The sequence below is a fragment of the Dermacentor silvarum genome, chromosome 1 (genome assembly GCF_013339745.2).
Source record: "Dermacentor silvarum isolate Dsil-2018 chromosome 1, BIME_Dsil_1.4, whole genome shotgun sequence".
NCBI lineage: Eukaryota > Metazoa > Arthropoda > Arachnida > Ixodida > Ixodidae > Dermacentor > Dermacentor silvarum.
In genome coordinates this window covers 315538732-315557048 of record NC_051154.1, presented here as the reverse complement: position 1 = coordinate 315557048, position 18317 = coordinate 315538732, and the positions used below count along the sequence as shown (strand labels likewise).

Sequence of the window (18317 nt, the reverse complement as noted above, 5' to 3'; positions counted from 1 at the left end):
AATTCCGCTTTTCCTTCGTCTTACTTTTGTTAGAGCTAGATGCGTTTGTTAAATCACTAAACGTAGACCAAGTAGTTGAGCTACATAAAACTCGACTTGAACTGCTGAGGTGACGTACATATTGGTACTGCGCCACCGAGCATGTTTACAGCACATGACACTCCGGGGATCATTGGCAGCCGTCTTGTAAACAGAGCTATCTGTCGCTGAAGTTCATATAGGAGCAAGATCATTTAAGCAAGCGGAAATGGGGCGCTCTTACGCAAGTAAATAAATAGCGTTCTCACCATTATGCGCACTTCCGTGGCGTACGTATATACGCTAATATAGGGACGCATTCTGCGACGATCACTTTCGGCAATACTATCGCTTGGGCCGCGCCTTGGCTATCAGGTGTGCTGAGGAGCTTCTCAGTTGATGAGCTGATCAGGTCTGCTAATGATGAACCAGCCAATCAGCGCGCGCCTAATGGCAAAGGCGTGGCCAAGGCGATAGTATCGCCGAAGTGGATAATTGCAGAATACGTCCCATGGTTGATAAACATTACTCCCGCATATCGCGCTTCTGTCTGGGCATCGTATCGCCAATAAACGGTTGAAGAAGCTTTGGCTTCCTCTCCGCTTTTTTGAATTGTAAGCTTAACCCGCCGTGCTTGCTCAGTGGCTATGGTGTTGCGCTGCTGAGCACGAGGTCGCGGGATCGAATCCCGGCCACGGCGGCCGCATTTCAATGGGGGCGAAATGCGAAAACACCCGTGTACCTAGATTTAGGTGCACGTTAAAGAACCCCAGGTGGTCCAAATTTCCGGAGTCTCCCACTACGGCATGCCTTATAATCAGATCGTGGTTTTGGCACGTAAAACTGCATAATTTAATTTTAATTGTATAAGCTTAAATGCATAGCCTGCCTAATTTCTCAGGTCATTTGTGTCTGCATAAAAATGGTTCGCTGCATGTTCATGGATAATACAACGTCGATCCAAATAGGTCATAAAGCTTCAGGCGAAAAGCGGTTCAGAACAAATTGTCACCGAAATCAGCAAGGGTGGTTATGGGAGCAGCGATTGAAGCGCGATGGTGTGAGCAGGGAACAAACATTGGAAACGAAGAAAGCGTTTAATTAAAACCATACAGTTTGATTAATTCAACGAAAATCAAATTCCTAATCAATTTTATACATGTGTGGCGAGAAAAGAAAATACAATTACATTTCACTTTATCATTATCAATAGTAGTAGTAGTAAAACTTTATTATAATGTTACGCGAAGGACGAGTCAGTAAGACGAGCCACTATTTACAGGTTATATTCACAACAGCGGTTGCAGCGCTGACTGGTTCGATTCACAGCGCGAGTCCCAGCTCGTTCTTCCTCCTCTCAGTTTCTCGAGTGATGGCACCCGCGCGCCTCGTTTAAACAATCAAATACCACACGCGTGTAGCATAATCCACCGGCGGCAGAAGCGACGTCCCGGAGCGTCTAAATGTCATCACTGTGAGGGTGATACTGCTTCAGTCGTGTATCGTGCACGATATCGCTGGACTAGGAAGCAGATGGGGCGTCAGGGGCGATCTCGTAGGTCACGGGAGTCACGGCACGAAGCACTCGTATGTGCCTGTGTAACGAGAGAGCAGTTTTTCTGTCAGGCCGGCCTGACGCGACGGAGACCATAGAAGCACCAAAGAACCAGGCGGGAAGTGCACGTCTCGGTGTTGCCGGTCGTACGAACACCTTTGACTCTCTTGGGAGTTCAGAAGGTGGTCACGGGCAATTTCCCTTGCGTGGGCAGCGCGGGCGACGGCATCAAGTGCATATTCACTGGTCGGTGCCGTGTGAACAGAGAGGGTTGTGTCGAGGGGAACTGCTGGTTCTCGACGGAACAGAAGGAAAAATGGGGAATAACTGGCTGTGTCGTGGCGCGAGGAATTATACGCAAACGTGACAAACTGTAAAGCGAGGTCCCAGTCTCTGTGGTCTGAAGAGACATACTTCGCGAGCCTGTCTGTTAGAGTGCGACGCTCCGTGAGGCCATTTGTTTGCGGATGGTATGACGTGGATAGCTTGTGCCTCGTAGCACAGGACTGCAGGATGTCCGCGATAACTTTTGATAGGAATGTCCAGCCACAGTCTGTGATAAGTTGTCGCGGAGCTCCATGTAATAAAATCACGTCGCGTAGAAGAAAATTGGTGACATCTCTAGCGCAGCTTGTATAGGGAGCGCTCGGCTGATGGCGTACACTCTAAGAAAAAAAGGACGAAATGGGGTATCGAGTTTAGTCCTTTTGGGGAGTAACTGACTTGCCACAACCATTCGTCCTTTTGGGGAGGAACTGCGAGGGGATGAACTGTTACTACCCATGCGGTTACTTCATCAAGGGGACTAACAGTTGCTCTTTTTCCGATGCCCCTCAAGGGAGTAACGGTAATTTTTGCCGATGCTCCGCAAGGATGCAATTGACGAAATTAGCCATTTACACGCTGATAAGAAAAAAAAGCTATTGAGGTGACAAAAGAAAAACGTTTCCGCAGCAGGATTCGAACTCACGTCCCTTCGCTCACAAGCCGAGCACCCTACCCACTATACCACACCAGCTTTTTTTTTTACTATACCACAGCAGCTCTTTTTTTTCTTTATTGCATGGAAATATTAGTAGTTATATGCGAAAATTAGTTGTGTTACATAAATACATACATGAAAAACAAATTCACACACACTAGGCAGTCCAATTAAAGTTCAAAAATCGGGTAAACAAACACAAGCGTCCCGATACGAAATCCATTCAGGAACGGGGACAAAGGTTGCAACCACACTCCGCACTTGAGCAGCCTCTTCTCGAAAGACAGACCTTGTCGAGCGGGGTGGTTCGGCATGTCTGTCGATCATTCGGCTTCTCCATAATGAATACAGTCCTAATAACATAAACAATTCATATGGTGCATTACTGATTGTCTTTTTGAAAGGAAGGAACCGTAACACCTTACGGTATACCACAGCAGCTCGCTTGACGAGAGAGGATACTGAGACAAGGTTATGGATCTAAACGCAGGTGTGCCAATGCAAGAGACTCGGCATTTTGTGTATGCTATCTGGAGAGAGCCTAACGCTGTGTATTTGCAACCATGCGATTGCAAAAAGAAAGTTGCCCGATTACGCGATGAGACATTACGCGGTGTACGTACATACGTGCAGCGAGCGTATACACGGGGCACGCAAGACGACAGAGAAGACAAACTTATCTGTCACTTAGCGTGCCCAGTTTGAGCTACATATCGCTTCACTTAAGTTCGTAAACACCTTGGAACGATTGGAACTTAGGTACTATTGACCAAGAACATGTGGCAGTCCATCGATGAGTTGCGCGTTTAATGCGTATCGTTCACTTATGGCTTGCACATGACTTCCATGTGTCCTACACTCCACATTTTAAATTTCACACAATTTTCTCAAGAAGAGACAAAGTGCTGCTTTGCATGTAGTTCAATAGACAGTGCACGAATTTCAAAATATTCACGATGTATAGACAATACGGTTTTCGGCGCACCACTCCACGACACGGACGAAAGCAGCGAAGTGCATGGGGAGTAACTATTGCCGTTCGTCCTGCCGTTGCTCTCTTTTCGACCAGGGACTAAACACTTACTCCCCAAAATTTGCACACGACACGCACACTCCTGCCGTTAGTCTTTTGAGGGACGAAAGCGCCCTTTTTAGGACTAACAGCCCAGTTACTCCCGTTTTCCCCGGGATTTTTCTTAGAGTGTAGCGCGTGGCGTAATATGTGGCCACAGCGATCCACCTGTTCCCAGAGGTAGAAAGAGGAAAAGGACCAAGTAAGCCTAAACCAACCCGAAAGAATGCCTCCGCGGAAATGTCGAGTGGTTGAAGGTACCCAGCAGGGAGCTTCGATGGTGTCTTGCATTGCTGGCATTTCTCAAACGCAGCTACGCATCTTCGAACGGAGCGAGCAAGCCCTGGCCAAAAGAAGCGTCGGCGGATCCGGTCGTAGGTACGTGACACACCGAGGTGACCGACAGTGGAGAGGTCGTGAAGTTCGTGGAGAACAGCCGAGCGAAGGTGTTTAGGGATCACAAGGAGTAATGCTTGCCCGTCGGGGTGAACCTTGTGGCGGTATAGTACGCCATCTTGAAGTGTGAATAAACGAAGGGAACTGTCGGCAAGTGACGATTCCAGACGGTCAATGATGATACGCAAGGACGGGTCACGGCGCTGCTCGTCGGCAACATGGAGCAGTGGAAAAACCGAGAGAACGCAGGCGTCGGTGTCAGTATCAGACGTAAAGGTCGGGTCTTCGACTGGGTAGCGAGAGAGGCAATCTGCATCCTGGTGTTGGCGTCCTGACTTGTACGTCACTGTGTAGGGATATTCTTGTAGTCGGAGGGCCCAACGACCGAGCCAGCCAGTAGGATCCTTGAGCGACGAAAGTCAACAGAGCGCATGATGGTCTGTGATTACTGAGAAGAGCTTGCCATGTAAATATGGGCGGAATTTTCAAACAGCCCCGACGAGAGCACGACATTCGCGCTCGATAATCGGATAGTTGCGCTCTGCAGTTGTCAGGAGCCGGCTAGCGTAGGCTATAACGCGGTCGTGTCCGTGTTGGCGTCGCGCTAAGATAGCGCCGATCCCATAATCACTGGCATCGGTTCGGACCTCTGTAGGAGCGGATGGCTCAAAGTGGGCCAAGATCGGTGGATTGGTGAGAATCGCGATGAGGCGAGAAAATGCGGCAGCCTGAGGAGAACCCCACGCAAAAGGCACGTCTTTCTTCAGAAGTTCAGTAAGTGGTCGAGCGATTGCTGCGAAATCTTTCACGAAACGTCTGAAATAAGAACAGAGCCCCACAAAACTCCAGACGTCTTTGACAGACTGAGGTACAGGAAAAACCGTTACTGCTCAAACTTTCTCCGGGTCGGGTTGTACTCCGGAAGTATCGACGAGATGGCCTAGCACTGCAATCTGTCGGCACGCGAAGTGGCACTTCGATGAGTTTAATTGGAGCCCAGCCTTGTGGAAGACGTCACGCATAGCTGCGACGCGCTCAAGGTGCATCTCAAATGTAGGAGAAAACACAAGGATGGCGTCGAGGTAACAAAGGCAAGTCGACCATTTGAAACCTTGAAGCACAGAGTCCATCATCCGTTCACACGTGGCCGGGGCATTGCATAAACCGAACGGCATAACCTTAAATTGGTAGAGGCCATCTGGAGTGACGAAATCTATCTTTTCTTGGTCTTGCTCATCAACGGAAATCTGCCAATAACCGGATAGAAGGTCGATGGACGAAAAATATTTGGCACCGTGAAGACAATCAAGAGTGTCGTCGATTCGTGGTAAAGGGTAAACATCCTTTTGAGTGATTCGGCTTAGGTGGCGGTAATCAACGCAGAAACGCCACGTCCTGTCTTTTGTTTTGACGAGCACGACCGGCGACGCCCAAGGACTCGACGAGGGCTCAACAATGCCTTTGGCGAGCATCTTGTTTACTTCCTGCTGAATAACTTGCCGCTCTGCCATGGACACGCGTACGGTCGGCGGTGAATAGGAACAGCATCACCAGTGTTTATCGGATGCTTAACAAGGGACGTCTGACCAAGTGGTAAATTGCCAGTCTCAAATACGTCGCGGTACCAAAGCAAAAAGCGATGTAGGGCGGCTGCTTGGTCAGGTGCAAGGTCCTGAGCGACCATGGGACGTAATGGGCCGTCGAGATTCAAGGCATCATGCGGGTAATCAGGAGAATCTGGAGACGCGTCGGCGTCAAAAGCAGTGACGTGGTCGTTTGTCCCTGATCGGAGCGTGGCCACCACTATGCCTTCAGGTAACACTTGCTTCGTCAAGCCAAAATTGATAATGGGGAGACACATCCGATTAGCGGCAAGGGTAACGACGGAGTGTGGCACAGAGATGTCGAGCGCCAGGAGGAGATCACGAATAGGTGCAACGACATAGTCGCCATCCGGCACGGTTGCCCTTGAGGCCAATTTGACGAAGGTTAGGGCTTTTGGGGGCAAAAGAACAAGCGCTGTATAGCAGAGGATGTGCGGTTGTTCGGGGCGAACGTCTGAAAGTAGAGGAAGCTCAAGGCACAGCGTAGCGGTGGAACAGTCGATGAGGGCAAAATGCGTCGTCAGAATGTCGAGCCCGCAGATTACGTCATGAAGGGAACTGGTCAGCACGGTGAACAGGACTGGAACTTGGCAGCCAGCAATTCCTATTCGAGCAGTGCACATACCCCTGACGGCAACAGTGGCGCCATTGGCGACGCGTACGGCTCGAGTGATGGCAGGCGTTAGAACCTTTTTTGAGGTGACGACATAGGCTAGCGCTCATTATGGGCACTTGGGCTCCAGTATCAATCAATGCCGTCAACGGGACACCATCTACGTCTATTTCAATTAGGTTCGTGTTCGTGAGGAGCGCCAACAGAGGATTTAAACAGGACGAACGTGATGCAGCACTACCTCCATGGCTCCATGGTCATAGCCTAGCTTTTCGTCCGGCGGTTTGGAGAGGAAGAGCGGCAAGGTTGGGGTGACGGGGAGCGACGGCGTTGAGGCGACGGCGATTGCCCGGAGGTGCGGCTGTCAGGGGCATCAGCAGTAAGGTACAGACGGCGAGGTGAGTAACGGCGAGCGTCGGCGTATGAGCGAGGAACAGGGAATGAGCTCCAGTGCGGCGGCATCCAGGTGGTGTTGCAGTGGCAGGATACATGACCAACTCGGTGGCAGCGGAAGCAGATCGGTTTGTCGTCTGGGGTTCGCCATTCAGCAGGATTGCGTGGTCCGGGAGCGAAATACAGGTCATTTCAGGTTGTGGACATGGGAATGAGTGCCGAATCAGGTCGGGAGACACAGCAGGCGGTAGGGATGCCAAGGTTTGCAATTTCTTGCCCACAAGTGCTTGAATTACGGAAATAGTGGGGGCCGCTTGGTCAAAGGTACCGTCTAGGGGTCGTGGATGAACGGGGGCCGGACTCACCGCTTCAGTCTCACGGCGAATGATACGCGTGACGTTCTCTTGAAATGGTCGTGTGGCGGTAAGAGCGGAGCATGAGGACTTGGCAGGGGTGTTTGGGAGCCGGGAAAACTGTGGGACAACGCGGCGGTTTTTGGCTAACTCAAAGCGGCGGCATTCTTTGACGATGGCGTCGACAGTAGAAACGTCGTTATAGACGAGCAAATTGAAGGCGTCGTCCGCGATGCCTTTTAGGATATGGCCCACCTCGTAAACCTCGGTCATGTGCTCGTCGACATTCCGCCAAAACGCGAGCACTTCCTGTATGTAGGAGACATACGATTCGGTCGACGACTGGACACGGGTAGCAAGCTCCTTTCACGCAGCCTGTTGGCGGCCTGACGGGTTGCCAAATAGGTCGCGAAGCCTCTCTTTGAAAATGTCCCAGCTGGAGAGCTCGACCTCATGGGTGCGAAAGCAGACATGCGGTGTCCCGTCCAGATAAAATATCACATTGGCAAGCATTATGGTAGGGTCCCAGTGGTGGCTTCGGCTAATACGCTCGTACATGCTGAGCCAGTCGTCGACGTCAACGCTATTTTGGGCGGAGAATGTCCCAGGATCAGGGAGACTAGGAACCGTAACGTACGGTATGGTTGGCGCCGCAGGTGTAGGTGGCAACGGGGTGTTTCCATCGGAAGCCATTGCTGAGATGACGACGGTGTGGCCGCTTCGGAGCTCCGTGGTGAGAACGGGGAACGTTCCACCTCCACCACAATGTTACGCGAAGGACGAGTCAGTAAGACGAGCAACTATTTACAGGTTATATTTACAACAGCGGTTGCAGCGCTGACCGGTTAGATTCACAGCGCGAGCCCAGCTCGTTCTTCCTCTTCATTTCTCGAGAGATGGCGCCCGCGTGCCTCGTTCAAACAATCAAATACCACACGCGTGTAGCCATATATTGGACCCATGGACTTGACCATTATCCGAAGACTGCGACAGCCAACCAGAGCTCCTCTGCAATCTTCAATGATGGCTAAAGTCTGCGGTCCCCTTTGATTGCCTGGTGAACGCCGTACACGCACCACTTGTTACCCATTTCTCTTTTTCATTTTTTCTTGTCTTTCTCCTTCCTTCTCCCCCAGTGTAAGGTAGCAAACCAGGCACAACCTGGTTTGACCTTCCTGCGTTTCTTTTTCTTTCTCTATATCGTAATGTCACATGCATCCTAAGGAGCTGCAGTCTGCTTGCATTTGAGTATATACAGGGTGTTTCAGCGAACACTTTCAAAATTTATTTAAGGTTGCCTGTGGCAGATAGCGCAATTCTAGTTAATGAGCTGGCCTACTCGAAGAGGCGGACATTACTTGCACAAAAATTGAAATGCATAATCGGCTAATTTACAAAAATTCACTAATTAAGTTTTAAACTAATTTCATAATGGCCCATATTGCAATTTACAAATTGTAGCCGTGGAGTTCATAAGGCGGATCCACTTAGAAATAATTCTCAGGATGACACCAGTTTCGAGATATTAATTCCCGAACTTTGCGGAGAAATGCATTGGCGTTCCAGTTAGTTTTGTGCTTCAATGCATAAAGCAACGTTTTTTTAAGAACTTAACTGGAACGAAAATGCATTTCTCCGCTAAGTTCGGGAATTTATATCTCGAAACTGGTGTCATCTCGAGAATTCGTTCCAAGTGGATCCGCCTTGCGAACTCCACGGCTACAATTTGTAAATTGCAATATGGGCCATCAGGTAATTAGTTAAAACTTAATTAGTGAATTTCTGTTAATTATTCGATTATGCATTTCAATTTCTCGCAAGTAGTCTCCGCCTCTTCGAGTAGACCAGCTCATGAACTAGAATTGTGCTATCTGCCGCAGGCAGCCGTTGAGAATTTTTGAAAGTGTTCGCTGAAACACCCTGTATATATATATTGTCACGAGCTCTTGGCTTGCACCATGGCTGCCGCGCAGACAACAAGGGAAAAGAAGAGGAGAACGACGGGAGCCAAGCTGCTTCGGGACCGCGCTCGAAACGCTCTCATCAACCAGATTCATCTGGTTCGACATTAAACACCTCGTGTGTAACATTTGGTGGAGCTGTGCTGGGTAACTCCCACGACCTACAACGGAGCCATCAGCACAAGAACTACGCCGAAGCTGTCGCCTCGCCGGACTTTCACCTTCGCGCGCAATCATGGCCACCGAGCAAAACACCCTCACCAGCAGTGCCTGGGCGAGCCCAGTCCCTATCCAGCACTACCGAGAGCCACGCACGTTCTCGCGAAGGCAAAGGAAAATGTGGATGAGTGGCTAACCCATTACGAAAGGGTAAGCCAATACAATAATTGGAACGCTGCCAGTCAGCTTAGGAACGTTGTTTTCTTCTTGGCCGGCACGGCGTTGGTATGGTACGACAACCACGCGGACATGCTAACTACGTGGACGCGTTTCGTTGAGGAGATCAAGAAGTGTTTCGGCGGCTCGGACGCAAAGAAGAAACGTGCGGAATTTACGTTAGCCCAGAGAGCTCAAGTGCCTGGCGAGATTTGCACTACCTATATTGAAGAAATTTTGAAGTTCTGCCGAACCGTCAACCCTCAAATGACAGAGGAAGATAAAGTGGGGCACCTCTTAAAAGGAATAGCGGAAGACGTGTACAACTTCCTCATTGGTAAAGAGAGCTTGAGTACCGTATCAGAACTGATACGGCACTGCCGTACGTTCGAGGCACTGAAGACTCGCCGAATTACACCAAAGTTTGGACGGCTGGCCAACGTAACGACCGTAGCAAGTGTTGAGACGAGTCCTCCGCACCCAGAGCTTTCGTCCGCCATTCGCCAGATAGTCCGCGAGGAGCTCCGGCGGCATGACGAACAGGTACGTTATGCGGCGCAACGTTGCAGCTTCCCCGTTTTCCGAGACGCTCTTTGGGAACTGCCGTACGCAAAGAGTACTTTTTGCAATTGTGTGGTGCCAATGTTGAGTGCCGGACGGGAGAACTCAGTGTCGACACCGGCGTTTCGCCTGTTCTCTTTGAAGGTGCAGCTTGCCCTGAGAGTGTGTTTTGCGTGTCTGATGATACAGTTGTGCCCGCCTTATCCGCGATGCGTATTGCCGTCGCCTGTTCGGCTACTTGGAACCACTCGGTGAACGTTGCGGATCTTAACGGCTCCAGAGGCGAACCACATTACGACACGACCGAACCACCACGCAATGATTCGCCCCCTCAACGTTATGATCCACGCCCACGCAACTTTCGTCCACGAAGAACTGCTGCTACCTACGACTTTCAAGGGGAAGAGCCTCGTTACCCTTAACCGATGTCTTCGGCAGAATACTTGAATCCGCGTCCTGAAGTTCGCCCTTTGCCAGTGTGCTACTTCTGCGGCGTGCCTGGCCACATTGCTAGGTACTGTAGCCGACGCCGAGCATCGAACTACGGACCGTCAGTGCCGACTATGCGGCCTAGCGGTCGTACACTGCGTACTCAGTGGCCAGATGACTCCACTTCAGGAAGCCACTTCCGAGTGGACCGACGCACCGCCCAGGAGACCTACGTTGGAGAAGCAAGAACCCGCAACCGCAACCGCTCCCCTGCCTCCGACCGTACTCCCACGCCACCACCAGCCTTCCGAGCCTCCCGGTCACCATCCCCGCGGCCGCGATTCACATCACCGTCGCCTCGGCGCCGTTTCGTGTCGCCTTCGCCGGGAAACTAGCCAGCGCGGCCGATGGAGGTGAGGTCGCTGGACAATGTGCGCTGCCGACTCAACTGCCTCCAACTATTTTCATGCTTAAAAATAAGGTTCATGTACTGATTGATGGCGTGTCTACAATGGCTTTAGTCGACACGGGAGCAACTGTCTCGGTCATGAGTGTGGAGTTTAAAGGCCTTCTGGGACGCAAAGTTATGTTTCGTTGGGACCAGTGCACAAGTTTCCGTGGAGTCAGTGATGAATCATTATACCCGGTTGGTGTGCGTAATGTGGATGTGTCTTTGGGTGGGAGAGTTTTTAATGCAGAGTTTACTGTTCTTCCTCGCTCCTCGCATGACGTGATTCTGGGGATTGGCTTTTTGCAATCGTGTGGTGCCAATGTTCACTGCCGGACGGGAGAACTCAGTGTCGACACCGGCGTTTCGCCTGTTCTCTTTGAAGGTGCACCTTGCCCGGAGAGTGTGTTTTGCGTGTCTCATGATACAGTTGTGCCCGCCTTATCCGCGATGCGTATTGCCGTCGCCCGTTCATCGCTAACTCCTATCTCGTTCGATGCTGCAGTGGAACCTGTACATCGAAACTGCCTCAAGAAAAACGTGTTAGTTCCGCACTGCGTGGTCTCAGTGACCAATGGATGCGCGGGGCTGTGGGCGCTAAACTGTTCCACTGAAGCGGCAGTGCTACCTCAAGGCCTAAAGATTGCCACGTTTCAGGAAGACTCGCCTATATCCGTGGCAGTACTTACAGAGCAACCCGATGGAGAAGCAACCAGTGTCTCGAGCCCCGGGAGCTCGAAGATACTTTCCATGATTGATAAATCACTCAGTGACCATGAGCGTCGAGTGTTGATGGCCCTACTTACGAAACACACATTGGTGTTCGACTTTGCGCAGCACGATGGCCCGCCATCGATTCCTGCGTCCAGAACTCGTCACCGCATCAACACAGGAGACGCCCAGCCAATCCGACAAAAACCCTATCGTGTGTCCCTGTCAGAACGCAAGATAATAAGCGATCAAGACCATGAAATGCTACGCAAAGGCGTCATTCGAGAATCATCTAGTCCTTGGGCAGCCCCCTTGATATTGGTGAAGAAGAAAGACGGTACGTGGCCGTTCTGCGTTGATTATCGTCGCCTAAACACCGCTACTAAGAAAGATGTATATCCGCTCCCACGAATTGACGAGGCCATCGACTGCCTCTTTGCGGCATCTTACTTTTCCTCCATTGATTTACGGTCAGGTTACTGGCAAATTCCTATGCACGAGGACGAGAGAGAAAAGACAGCATTTGTAACGCCCGACGGACTATTTGAGTTTAACGTGATGCCTTTCGGGTTGTGTAACGCGCCCGCAACGTTCGAAAGGTTTATGGACACGATATTACGCGGCTTGAAATGGTAAGTTTGCATGTGCTACTTAGACGACGTTGTGATCTTCGGGCGAACGTTTAGTGAGCACAACAAGCGTTTGGACTTGGTCCTGAACTGCTTGGAGAAAGCGGGTCTTGTGCTCAATTCAAGAAAATGCCGCTTTGGGGAACGACAAACTCTTGTGCTAGGACATCTCGTCGCTAAACAAGGCATCCGACCAGATCCACATAAGACTGCGGCCGTAGAAGCATTTAAGGTACCCGACTCTGTCAAGCAATTAAAAAGTTTTTTGGGCTTGTGCTCCTACTTTCGCCGATTCATTCCCCGGTTTGCTGACATGCCTCATCTCCTAACACGCCTTCTCCAAAAAGGCGTTCCCTTTGAGTGGACTGCAGATTGCGACTCATCGTTTCGCCAGTTGAAGGTCCTGGTGTCGTCCTAACCAATTCGTCGCCACTTTGATCCTTCTTCACCCATCGAGATTCACACCAATGCCAGTGGCGTAGGCATCGGTGCTGTGCTAGTTCAGTGTATTGGCGACAGTGAGCACGTGATCTTGTACGCTAGCCGTTCCTTGAGCCGATCCGAGCGCAACTACACAGTGACCGTACAAGAGTGTCTGGCGGTCATCTTCGCAGCAGTAGCGCACCCAGGATCTCTGTCAGGGGGGGTTGACAGTTTGCCAATACCACCTAAACAGCACTAATTTCAATTTCTTCACGGGAAATTGTCAAAAAAATTCGCTTTTTGCGAGTGTGCAGACGATTGCGCGTCTTACATCTTAGTTGCAGTACTCAAATGCGTAAGGAAAGAAAAGGGGTTAAACAAAAGCGGGGGTTAAGTCGGCCTCAGGGGGGGGGGGGGGTTACAACCCCCGAATCCCCCCCCGTCGGTGCGCCACTGCTTCGCAGTGCAACGATTTCGTTCATATCTCTACGGGCACCCCTTTACTGTGATAACAGATCATCATTCGCTATGCTGGCTTGTGAATCTGCGGGATCCCTCAGGACGTCTAGCGCGCTGGGCCCTCCGCCTACAAGTATACGACTTCGTTATTTGCTATAAAAGTGGCCGGCGACATGCTGACGCTGATTGTCTCTCTCGGATGCCACTTCCAACAACTGAATGCGATGTGGACAACTTTGATGAATACATCGCTTTTGTGTCCCCGGAATTTCCGGATATGGGTACCGTCATATCCGAGCGGCACAAGGACGAGAGCTTACAACCGCTCTTCGCGGCAGCACAGGAGTCGCCTGCAGGAAGTCGCTTTCGCCTACGCGATGGTGGTGCGCTGTATAAGAAGAGCTACTCGACCACCGGTTCACGCTACCTTTTAGTTGTCCCCAAGAACCTTCGCAGCCAAGTATTATACGCCATGCACGATGACCCATCTTCCGGTCATCTTGGTTCCACACATACGCTCTACCGGGCTCAAGATCGTTTTTACTGGCCTAAGATGCGGAAGGATATCGAGCGGTACGTCGCCAGCTGCTCTCAATGCCAGCGCTACAAGCGTCCTCCACAAGCGCCACACGGCCTGCTTCAACCAGTTTCCCCTTCTAGCGTCCCCTTTGAGCAAGTTGGTATAGATCTTCTGGGCCCTTTCCCGCGATCCTCCAACGGCAATCGTTGGGTATATCGTTTGCGTAGATCACCTTACCCGCTATTGTGAGACCGCCGCGTTGCCATCCGCCAGAGCTACAGAAGTTTCTATCTTCTTGCTGGCTCACGTTATACTCCGACATGGACCTCCTCGCATAGTAATCAGCGATCGTGGGTGACAATTTACCGCGGACGTAGTTGAAGAAACACTTCGTCTTTGTTCATGTAGCTTCCGCCATTCTACGCCCTACCATCCACAAAATAATGGTCTGGCCGAGCGCACAAACAGAACGCTTGCCAACATGCTGTCTATGTGCATCGATTCGGCACACACGAATTGGGACAGTATCTTGCCTTTCATTACCTATGCCTTCAATACCGCGAGACACGAGACTACTGGTTACTCACCATGTTTCCTTCTTTATGCTCGTCCGCCGCGCTACACCCTCGCCACCATATCGCCCTACTTCGCTCATGTCAACGAGTCAATTGATCAGATACTCTGTCGAGCAGAAGAAGCGCGACGACTCGCTAGGCTACGCACCCTGGCATCGCAGGACCGGTCCAAGATACGCTATGACGGGCGTCACCGCCACGTTCACTTCGATCCTGGTGACCTTGTGTGGTTCTGGACGCCGTTGCGGAAGCGTGGCTTGTGCCAGAAGTTTATCGCCCATTACGTCGGCCCCTACGTTATTCTGGAGTGCCCGTTATTCTGGAGTACCTGGAGTGAATTATCGTACTGCGCGTCTCACGAGCAGGGACGACGCTCGGCCCAGGCTGAAGTGACACACGTCGCGCGTCTGAGGCGTTACAAGCCACGAGATGAGTGACTCGCCCGGTGGGCTTCGTCTGCCAGCGGGGAAATGTCACGAGCTCTTGCCTTGAACCACGGCTGCCGCGCAGACAACCAGGGAAAAGAAGAGGAGAACGACATGAGCCAAGCCGCTTCCGGACCGCGCTCGAAACGCTCTCATCAACCAGATTCATCTGGTTCGACATTAAACACCTCGTGTGTAACAATATATATATATATATATATATATATATATATAACCTTTATTTTACATGAAAGCATTTTAAGGAGCGATGGTCGGGGCCCCCTAGTCAAGGGCCCCACTGGCCTCTGCCGCCTGCCTGACGTGGTTAATTAAGGACTTTGGTCCGGTCCAGTGGGAACGGGCGAGCTGTGCCTCCCACTGCTCTATTTTGCTATTGTTAGTTGGCCTACGAGGATGCTTAGTGCAATCCCAGGTTACAGTTATTAAGGTGGGTAAAAAATTATCGTGTTTTACGTGCCAAAACAACGATTTGATTATGAGGCACGCCGTAGTGAGGGACTCCGGAAGTTTGGGCCACCTGGGGTCCTTTAACGTGCACCCAAATTTAAGTACACGGGCGTTTTCGCATTTTGCCCCCTTCGAAATGCGGCCGCCGTGGCCGGGATTCGATCCCGCGACCTTGTGCTCAGCAGCCCAACACCATGGCTACTGAGCAACCACGGCGGGTGGGTTAGGGTGGGTATGCCACCGCACCAAGGGCACTTGGCCCTATATAGCGAGTGGGATACATCGTGTTTAGCATTTTTAGATGGGCGAATACCCCGGTCGGTATTTTGCGCATATCTGCGGCCTCTTCCCCGCTAAGTTGTGGGTGAGGTGGCGGCTATTTTCTGCGGACTCCGCGCTGATGAGCAAAGATGGCTTTGACATTTACATTGATGGAATTTTGTGAAGGATAGCGTGAGGGGTTGGGGTTCGAAGAGGACGCCATCGCTCGGTTAGTAGACCCTCGAGCTAACGCGTTAGCCTGTCCGTTCCCCTGTACCCCCCCTTGTCCCGGGTACCAGAGTAGGCGATGGCGGTGGTTGAACGATTTGGGGATTATCGCGAGGCTAGCCGCGGACACGTGCCCCTTGAGAAACATACAACATGTCTCCCGGGAGTCAGTGACCACGATGGAGTCCCTTTTCGAACGCTCCGCGTGAGCGAGGGCAATCGCCACTTCTAACATTTCGGCCGAGGCGCGGGAGCCCGCCGTGGCCGACGCGGTTATTTAATTCCTGCTGGCAGATCACGTTCACGACTGCCAGGGCGTACCTCCTTTGGTAGCGCTGCCCGGTCGCTTCTGCATACGCGGCTGCGTCCGTGTAGTACGTATTGTACCTAACGTTATTGGAGTACATCGATTGAATATGTTGTGCGCGTGCTTTGCGCATTTCCTTGTTGTACTGGGGATGCATGTTTTTTGGGAATTGGAGCTGCTGTAATTGTGGATCTCACCGAAGGAGGGAGAGGTACGGCCTCTTTGGTGAGATAAATGGGGTATGCTGGGATATTGAGTCGAGCCAGTATTGCCCTACCAGTTTTTGTGAAGCTGAGGCACTCCCTCTGTCGCATCAGAGTGGCCTGCCTTAGTTCGTCGAAAGTATTGTGTACTCCCAAAGCTAGCACGCGCTCCGTGGAGGTACATTTAGGCAGGCCTAGAGCCGCCTTGAAAGCTATTCGAATTATCGTGTTAGCCTGCCTTACCCCTTCTTTGTTCAGGATTTGATACGGCAACCCATATCTGATTCGACTAATCACTAAGTCCTGTACGACCCTTAGGGTATCGTTTTCTTGCATTCCCGTCTTTCTATACGTCACTCGACGTACCATTTCGGCTATGTTGTGGGTTGCGGATTTGAGGGTTTTGAGCGTCTGTGCTGCTCTTCCGTCGCTCTGAAGCCACAAACCAAGGACCCGCATAGTGGGTACCTCTCGGACCGTTTGGCCCTCAACCACAATGATAATAGACCATCTGGATTTGTGGACGTTAGCGTGTATCCGGATGACCTCGAATTTTTCGGGTGCGCACTTCAGCCCTCTCGTTTGGGTAGAGAGAGAGAGAGAGAGTAGATTTTAATGAAGAGAAGGGAGGAGAGGTCGGCCTGGAGAGCGTGTCTCTAGCCTGCTACTCCTCACTGGGGTAAGGGGAAGTGGGTGATACAGAGAGAGGTAGGTGACAGGTGATTATGATATCGTACAAGGAGCTACTATTTACACACGTTGTCCAATACGCGGTTGTGCACTTTTCACACACTACACGCAGGAGTAGTGTTGTCCGCACAGAACGTCATCGCACAAACACATTTCGCGCACTGCACACTGCACAGGTCCTAGAGACGACCGTCTAAGCCCGTCTCACACATAAAGTTCAAAAGTGATCTTATGGTGCGCTGGGCATGATCAACGCTTCTCCATGCGCCTAAAATCTTGGCTTCCGAAAAGGGGCGGGAGTCCAAAGAGTCAACACTACGTTTTAGTGTCCTTCGCTCGGTCGCATATTGAGGGCACACGCAAAGTATGTGTTCTATTGTCTCGGGAGTGTGACAGACGCTACAATCAGGGTCCCGTTCTCGTCCAATCTTGTGAAGGTATTTGCGAGTGTACGCCACACCAAGCCGTAATCGATGGATTAGTGTTTCCTGGCCTCTCCGCATCCGAAGTGGAAGTCGGAATCGCAAGCCGGCGTCAAGTCTATAGAGGCGCTCTTGCCGATGTTCGGGGTTGTCCCATTGTCGCTCCATAGACGTTTTGATGGAGTTGTGTAGCAAGGCGTTGATGTCATAACGGCAAAAGGGAAGTTTTATAATCTTCCCGTCAGTGTGCGCAATTTTTGCTTCCGCGTCAACCTGCTCATTTCCGGCTATTCCACAGTGGCTGGGAATCCACTGCAGTGCAATGGTATGTCCGGATTGAGACGCCTCGGTGAGCAGAGCCATGATGTCGTAGATTAGAGGGCTATATGCGCTTCTGGGATTCATATAATTGCTTATGAGTTGCAGCGCCGGTTTTGAGTCGCAGAACACTGTCCAGTTAGCGAGGTTTTTGTTGTAGTATGCAGCGGACTGCTTCTCGAATGCCGGTCAACTCAGCTGCTGTAGACGATGTTTTGTGTCCTATCTTGAACCGCTGCGTAATCCCCATTGCAGGTACCGTGTAAGCTGCCGCGGAAGAGGTCTGTGTAACAGAACCATCTGCAAAAACATGTTCGGTATATCCGTACTTGTAAGCAATGTAGGATAACGCGAAATGTTTGAGACCCGCAAGTGGCATTTTCGACTTTTTCGTTATTCCGGGGATTGAGATTTTCACCGTCGGCTTTGCCATCGTCCAGAGTGGAGCTTCCGGTATGCCATGTGGTGCGAAGTCCGACGGCAGTAGATCCCGTTGCGACAATACGGCTCCTGAGTAGGCGGCGTCAGGCCGTATACTTGTGACATTTGTCAGTGGATGATTCCTATGCCTTGTCAGTAGCCTTAAATGCACTCGCATTGGCTCATGTTGCAGATACACTCGAGCTGGGCATGCGCGTGCCTCTGCAATAGTGCCCCATGTGGAAGTACATCGTGGTAACCCTAGGCAAATTCTTAGTGCGCGAGCCTGAGCTCCTTCAAGTGTGCGGAGGGCAGATGAACTAATCCGAGAAAGTACAGGTGCGCTGTAGCGGAGGTATCCAACAAAAAGTGCCTGGTAGAGCTGCAGAAGAGATGATTGGGATGGCCCCCACTATTTTCCAGACATATGTCGAATGATTTGTGCAAAGCTGTCCAGCTTTTTTCTCAATGCAGAGATGTGTTTCGACCAAGATAAGT

General features: G+C 51.1%; 1 protein-coding gene across 1 annotated transcript in view; it reads left to right on the top strand.

Annotated features, from left to right (window-relative positions):
* Window positions 1–10707, top strand: part of LOC125943170 (serine/arginine repetitive matrix protein 1-like) — a 37136-nt gene extending 26429 nt beyond the window's left edge. Inside the window, exon 4 of the mRNA XM_049661676.1 lies at window positions 10502–10707. Within this exon, the coding sequence (XP_049517633.1) occupies window positions 10502–10707 (206 nt within the window). The remainder of the gene's footprint in view (window positions 1–10501) is intronic.
* The last annotated feature ends 7610 nt before the right edge of the window (window positions 10708–18317 follow it).